The sequence below is a fragment of the Myotis brandtii genome, unplaced genomic scaffold (genome assembly GCF_000412655.1).
Source record: "Myotis brandtii unplaced genomic scaffold, ASM41265v1 scaffold1814, whole genome shotgun sequence".
Taxonomy (NCBI): Eukaryota; Metazoa; Chordata; class Mammalia; order Chiroptera; family Vespertilionidae; genus Myotis; species Myotis brandtii.
The window spans coordinates 185,794-193,139 of NW_005356728.1; the positions used below are offsets into that span (position 1 = coordinate 185,794).

Here is a 7,346-nt window from a genome sequence, read left to right on the forward strand (position 1 = left end):
AAGAAAGAAGCTCTTAGATTTGCAACACATGGAAAAACCCGGGGAGCACCCCGCCTCGTCCGATCTCGGTGCGCCGCGGGAGCCTTCCGGGTTTTAGATCGAGCCTCTCGTCGTCCTCAATGCCCCTCCACCTCCGCCGGGTTTAGGATCCGAGGAGTCCGAGCAAAAAGTTCTCCCCCTGAGCCGAATCAAGGGGTGTCAGGGTGGGAGTTGGGGGGATTTCTCAAGAAGCGGTAGCCATTCCTCGCACCCCGGCTTCGTTAGCTGGGCCGGGGTGGGGGTGAAGAGAAAAATCCCGGTGGGTTTTCGGAAGGGCTTCCCTTCCCGGGCGAAGTCGGAGCCAGGAGACCGGGCTTCGCACATCTCCCCTTCGGCCTCTGCCTCCAGTCCCCTGCCAGCTCCCCCTTTAATTTTTTTTTTCCTCTCCTTTAATCTAATTTCTTCCAACTCCACCTTTGTTGTTAATCGGCGTCACGCCGGGATCAGCCAATCCTCGCCACGCAATCGGCTTGTCAAAAAGACTGGGCCAGCCCTGGGAAAGCAGGCCACGGGCGCTGCCCCCACTCCCGTCCTCCCCTCCACCCCACCGTCAGCCGGCAGCCCCGAGGGGAGCCTGGCACCCTGGCCTCTCCGCGCAAGCCGCAGCGGGGCAGCCTTCGCCGAGGCCTCCCGCACTCCAGCACCCTGCGGCCCGGAGATCGAAAGGCCTGGGCGGAGGCCACGCTCTACCCTCCCACTGCAGGCGGCTGTGGTTGTCGGGCTCAGCCTTCCCTCCTCCGAGGAAGGCTTATTAGGACGCAGGGAGCCAGAAGATGGAAGAACGCCTGGTTCCAACAGGCGTGCCTACGGTTTGGGCCATAGCATTGGAGGCAGCCATTGCTCCTGCTCCCAGGCCGCCAGTCTCCCTCCCACACCAACACGGCTCCAGCCCACATCTCCGCCAGCTGGGTCACCAGCCCCTTTGGACTCTCCCCTGGCACACAGCCTTCTCCATCCTCACAAAACCGCCTCGGCTGCTGTTGTGATTCCGCTTGTCTCCTGGGAGGAATGAGATTCCTTTCCCAGGACTTCCACAGCCCTCATCTGCCACGTTTCACAAACAGGGAGGAAAACCCTGTCAAGATCTGGTGTGTCCAGATTTTTTAGTGGGCAGGGCCTGTAAGAGAGGCGCATTTACCTTAATGCTAATGCCCCTTGTTTGTAGGGTTGTCTGAGACCCTGTGCTTAATTTTGACTCATCATTCGATATTTTTTAAAATATATTTTATTGATTTTTTACAGAGAGAAAGGCAGAGGGATAGAGAGTTAGAAACATCGATGAGACAGAAACATCGATCATCTGCCTCCTGCACACTCCCCACTGGGGATGTGCCAGCAACCAAGGTACATGCCCTTGACCGGAATCGAACCTGGGACCCTTGAGTCCGCAGGCCGACGCTCTATCCACTGAGCCAAACCGGTTAGGGCATCGATATTTTTGTTAATGAGTTACCCCCCTCACCCCCGCCCAGAAAAAAAAAAATTTTTAAACAAATTTCAGCCCCAGAAATCCAATTCTGCCCTTGGAACATACACAGGACATTTTGTGTCACAGGAACTGACTTTCTTGTTTTGACTGGGAAACAGCAAAGGATTTGGGAAGAGAGGTCTCAGCTTTCCCACCAGGATGATAGGGTGAGTTTGATCCAGTCGCCTGATCCCATTTTCCTTATCTATAACATTAGAATAGCAACTCTACATCCTCTGCTTTCCTCACCAGGGTTAGAGGGTCAGCAAAATGATGTATGTAAAACTGTAAGATGCTACTTGCCACAATTACAGTGGGAGAAGCTTAAACCCCAAGGAATGTGCAAGTCTTCCATGCACAGATCTGGAGTCCAGGTGTCCTGCCTCCGGGCCCTGATCATAGTGGCCGGGCTAAAGGACCTTTCAGTAAAGGCTTTGGAATAAAGCAGGATGAACATGAATCATAAGAATGATTATTATTGACTTTTCATTCCTTGGGCAGCAAAAAATCATGGCTGGCACTCTTCCCACTTGGAAACGGATGGGCTTGTTTTACATCTATTGCGTCTCTGGTGAGGTCAGAAGTCTAGGTCTTGGGCTCTGGGCCAGAGCATGAGGGAATCTGCCCTAGGTCCTTTTTCTTTGCCCCCTCTCCCAATTTATCCATCCCTCTCTGCCCTGTGACTTGGAGCAGAGCCTCCGCATTCCACAACCCCAGCCCAGGCTGGTGACAAGGCATAATCCTAACTACAAGCTCTCTGCTTGGCCCCCGGCCTTTTCCCGGGTTGCCAGTACTTCAGCAGCAGCTCATATAAAACCCCTAGTGTGCCTGGAATGCCTTAACCAAAATGTGGTACTTGAATTCCTAGTGTTCGTGGAGTAATTTTAGACAGTGAATAGATGAACATATTATTTTTAAAGTCATATATTTTTGTGTTTTGGAAATGTCCTGTTTTTTAAACATATATATATATATTGATTTCAGAGAGGAAGGGAGAGGGAAAGAGAGAGAGAAACATCAAGATGAGAGAGAATCATTGATCAGCTGCCTCCTGCAAGCCCCCTACTGGGAATCGAGCCCACAACCCAGGCATGTGACCTTGACTAGAATCGAACCCAGGACCCTTCAGTCTGTAGGCTGATGCTCTATCCACTGAGCCAAACCAGCTAGGGTGAAATGTCCTGTTTTTAAATTTTTATTTAATACTAGAGGCCCGGTGCACAAAATTTGTGCAGGGGGGGAGGGGAGAGTTCCTCAGTCTGGTCTGCACCCTCTCCAATCCAGGACCCCTTGGGGGATGTCTGACTGCCTCTCACAATCTGGGACCGCTGGCTCCTAACTGCTCACCTGCCTGCCTGCCTGATCGCCCCCAGCTGGCCTGATCGCCCCTAACCGCCTCTGCCTCGCCCCGCACTTGGGACCCAGGATTCCCTCCTCCGGCCAGTCTTAGGTACCTGGGACCCGCGCTTCTCTCCCTCTGGCCCGCTGCAGGCACCCAGGACCCAGGTTGGCTTTGCCAGGGCCGGCCGCAGCCACAGGGGACCTTGGGAGGGCGGCTTGTCCCTCTCCCAGGCCGTAGCCTGGCTGGTCCCCATTCCTCTCTCCCCAGTGTTGAGTGTCTGAGCCGTTACAGTGTGATGGCGTGATGACCATTTGCATATTAGCTCTTTATTATATAGGATAGTGACATAAAGACTTCTGTCTCTTTTCTTTTTTTTGGGGGGGGGGGGGGGTACTGTCCCTTTTTTTTTTTTTTTTTTTTTTTGGGGGGGGGGGGAGTACTGTCCCTTATTTCTTTTTATTTTTTTTTAATTGAGGTAGAAATTACAGATAAATAAGTATACGCATCTTAAGTGTACAGTTTGATGAATTAGTATACATGTCGTGTGTGTGTGTGTGTGTGTGTGTGTGTGTGTGTGTGTGTAATGAAACCGCCACCCAGATAAAGATATTGAATATTTCCAGCATCTAGCAAGCTCACTCGAAGTCCACATTCATCTCCAAATGTCACCAGTATTCCGAACTCTTATTGCCAAATAGAAGTTTAGCCAGTTTTTGGAGTTCGTGTACATAGAATTATACAGTGTGTACTCCTTTACATCTGACCTCTCATTCACCATTATGTCTGAGACTATCATGTTGGATGTAGTTCATTCCTTTTCATTGCTATAGTATTCCATTTCATAAATATGCCACTATTTATTCTTCCTATTTCTAATGGTCATTTCAGTTGTTTATTGTTATAAATAAAGCTGCTCCAAACATTCTTGTGCATTCCTTTCGGTAGACATATGGCATTCATTCCTCTCAGGTATATTTCTAGGGGTGGAATTTCTGGATTAGGATATAAATATATTGAACATTAATTGCCCAATGGTGTTGCCAGTGTTTTTGGATTTTTGGACATGTGAATGTGCGTAGTGATATCTCATTGCTTTAATTTGCAATTCCTTAGTGGCATATGATGTTGAATATCTTTTCACATGCTTAGTTGCCATCTGTTTATGCTTTCTGGTGAGATGTCTGTTCAGATCTTTGTCCCATTTGTCAGTCAAGTTGTTTGTTTTCTTGTTGTTGAGTTTTAAGAGTTCTTTATATGTTTTAGGTGATAGTCCTTTACCAGACATGTCTTTTACAAATATCTTCTCCCAGTCTGCAGCTTGTCTTCTCATTCTCTTGATGTTATCTTTTGCAAAGCAGAAGTTTTTTATTTTAAAATTGATCTGTGACCTCCTGGTTCATGGGGTCATGCTCAACCACTGAGCCACACCAGCCCGTGTAATATTTTGTTGTTGTTGTTCATTTGCTTATTTGTTCGGAGTTCTCTGAGTTTCTTGGATCTGTGATTTGGTGTCTGAAATTAATTTGGGGAAGTCTCAATCATTATTGCTTCAAATATTGCTTCTGTATGTCATTTTCCACCCCATTACTGTGAATATGTGTCATATGTGTGTGTGTGTTTTAATCATCACCCGAGGATATGTTTTTATTGATTTTTAGAGAGAAGAAGGAAGAGAGAGAGAGAGAGAAACATCGATTGAACCACAACTTAGATTATGTGTCCTGACCAGGAATCAAACCTGCAACCTTTTGATGCACAGGAGGACGCTCCCACCAACTAAGCCATTGGGCCAGGGCTTTGTGTCCTTATATTTAAAATGGGTTCTTGTAGGTAATATATAGTTTTTTGTGTTTTTATCTATCTGACAATCTGTTATTGAATTGGTATATTTAGCCCATTGATATTTAAGGTGATTATTAATTAATATAGTAGGATTAATATTTACCATATTTGTTACTATTTTCTATTTGTTGCCCTTGTTCTTTTTTTTTTTTTTTTTTTTTTTTTTTTTGGTATTCTTGTCTTCCACATTTTTTCTGCCTTTTGTGGTTTTAACTATTTCATATGAATTAATCTTCTCTCCTTTATTAGCATAACATTATACTTTTTCCCACTTTTTTTAGTGGTTGCCCTAGAGTTTGCAATATAATATTCAAGTCCATTTTTAAATAACACTATACCACTTAACGGGTAGTGGAAGTACCTTATAATAACAAAATATTTTTTAGCCGAAACCGGTTTGGCTCAGTGGATAGAGCGTCGGCCTGCGGACTGAGGGGTCCCCGGTTCGATTCCAGTAGAGGGCATGTACCTGGGGTGCGGGCACATCCCCAGTGGGAGGTGTGCAGGAGGCAGCTGGTCGATGTTTCTCTCTCATCGATGTTTCTAACTCTCTATCTCTCTCCCTTCCTCTCTGTAAAAAATCAATAAAATATATTTAAAAAAAATTTTTTTAATGTTTTTTGTTTAGTGATATTTTTATTATATGTGAATATTCTCCAGGTGAATTACCTAAGTCCTGAAACAGCAACAAAAATATATTACTCAGATATTTTATAATTCTGATACCTGAAATAAAGACAAATAGAAAACTATGTTAAAACATTAAAAGTTGCAACTTTTCATTAAAAGGATTTACATTTGTAGCCTAATGCCAATTTATCCATACAATTCTTTTAAATTCGATTGATAGGATATTCTGTAATATGAAAATAACAGAAATAAATATTTTTAATTACCCACAACATATTCATGAATAAATTTTCGACTATTAATTATTGTTCCAAATTCAGATGCTTATTTATGAATGGCTGACAAAGCTTATAGTTCCCTTTACATTTTTACCCTTTATTCTCAGTTCCTTAATAGTATATAACTCAGCCCTAGCCAGTTTGGCTCAGTGGATAGAGCATTGGCCTGCAGACCAAAGGGTCCCGGGTTGGATTCTGGTCGAGGGCATGTACCTTGGTTTCAGGATCCTCCCTGGCCCAGGCCCTGGTCAGGGTGTGTGCAGGAGGCAACCAGTCAATGTCTTTCTCTCACATTGATATTTCTCTCTCTGTCTTTCCCTCTCTCTTCCACTCTCTCTAAAAATCAATGGAAAAATATCCTCGGTGAGGATTTTAAAAAAAAGTATATAACTCTGTAAAGCAAGTATGTCAAACTCATGGGGCTGCATGCCTGCTTGCTGTAAAGCTTTCATGGCCACAACTATTGCCATGGATCATTTCAAATGCATGATGTTTCTGTAACCAGCAAGACTAACCTGTATTATTTTTTTAATTTTAAAAAATATTTTATTGCTTTTCAGAAAGAGAAGAAGCAAGAGAGAAAGAGAGAAACATCTATGTGAGAGCAAAACATCAATTGGCTGCCTCCTGCATGTCCCCCAGGAGGGATGGAGCTGCATAACCCTTCCATGTGTGGTACGATGCCCAATCAACTGAGCCACATCGCCAGAGCAATAACTAAACATTTCTAATTCCTCTCTCTCTTGTCCCTTGTATCATTGCTGTCATTCCCTTCATTTACACACACACAGTCAAATACATTTTTGCTATTATTATTTTGAACAAACTGTTTTCTGTTAGATGAATTAAGAATAAGAAAAATAAATGTTTTTCTACCTTTTCTTACTCCTTTGCCAATACTTTCCCTTCCTTTTTAAACATTTATTGATTGATTTGAGAGAGAAACATCGATTTGCTGTTCCACCCATTTATACAGTCATTGGTTGATTCTTTTATGTGCCCTGACCGGGGATCAAACCTGCAGCCCCGGCACATCAGGACAATGCCCTTACTAACTGAGCTACTCAGCTAGGGCCTTACCTTCACTTTTGAAGGATAATTTCACAGGGTGCAAAATTCTAGGTTGGTGGTCATCTCTCTGTCAATACTTTATATACTTTACTTTCTCTCTTTGGCTTCTTGGATGTAACTCTTATCTTTGCCCCTTTGTAGATAAGTTTTTTCCCTCTGGCTTCCTTCAAAAATTTTTTTCTTTACCTTGAATTTTCTGGAGTTTGAATATGATATACTTTTGTGTAGGGTTTTTGTTGTTTGTTTCGTGTTCTCTGAGTTTCCTGGATCTGTGATTTGGTATCTGACATTAATTTGGGAAATTCTCAGTCATTATTGCTTCAAATACTGCTTCTGTTTTTCTCTTTCTTCTCCTTCTGGTATTTCCATTATGTGTCTGCTATACCTTTTGTAGTTGTTCCACAGTCTTTGGGTGCTCTGTCTGCTTTGTTTTGTGTTTTTTTCCTCTCTCTTTCAGTCATTATTCTCTTTGCTTTTCAGGTTTGGAAATTTTTATTGTCATACCCTCAAGCTCACAGATTTTTTTCTCAGCCATGTTGTCTGTTAATGAGCCCATCAAAGGCATTCTTTATTTGTTACAGTGTGTGTGTGTGTGTGTGTGTTTTTATCTCTAGCACTTCTTTTTTATTCTTTTCTAGAATTTCCATATTTCTGCTTAGATTACCTATCTGGTCTT

At 43.6% G+C, this 7,346-nt stretch overlaps 1 protein-coding gene and 1 long non-coding RNA gene across 2 annotated transcripts in view; both read left to right on the forward strand.

Annotated features, from left to right (window-relative positions):
* The window catches only part of LOC102239477, a 2,656-nt gene extending 1,341 nt beyond the window's left edge, over window positions 1–1,315 (forward strand). Inside the window, exons 2-3 of the mRNA XM_005863887.1 lie at window positions 98–1,127; window positions 1,282–1,315. Of these exons, the coding sequence (XP_005863949.1) occupies window positions 98–1,051 (954 nt within the window). The 3' untranslated portion in view covers window positions 1,052–1,127; window positions 1,282–1,315. The remainder of the gene's footprint in view (window positions 1–97; window positions 1,128–1,281) is intronic.
* Window positions 1,316–1,398: 83 nt separating this feature from the next.
* On the forward strand, window positions 1,399–6,185 carry LOC106725699. The gene is made up of 3 exons (XR_001361623.1): window positions 1,399–1,674; window positions 4,579–4,679; window positions 6,160–6,185. It is a non-coding gene; the product is annotated as an uncharacterized LOC106725699 (long non-coding RNA).
* The last annotated feature ends 1,161 nt before the right edge of the window (window positions 6,186–7,346 follow it).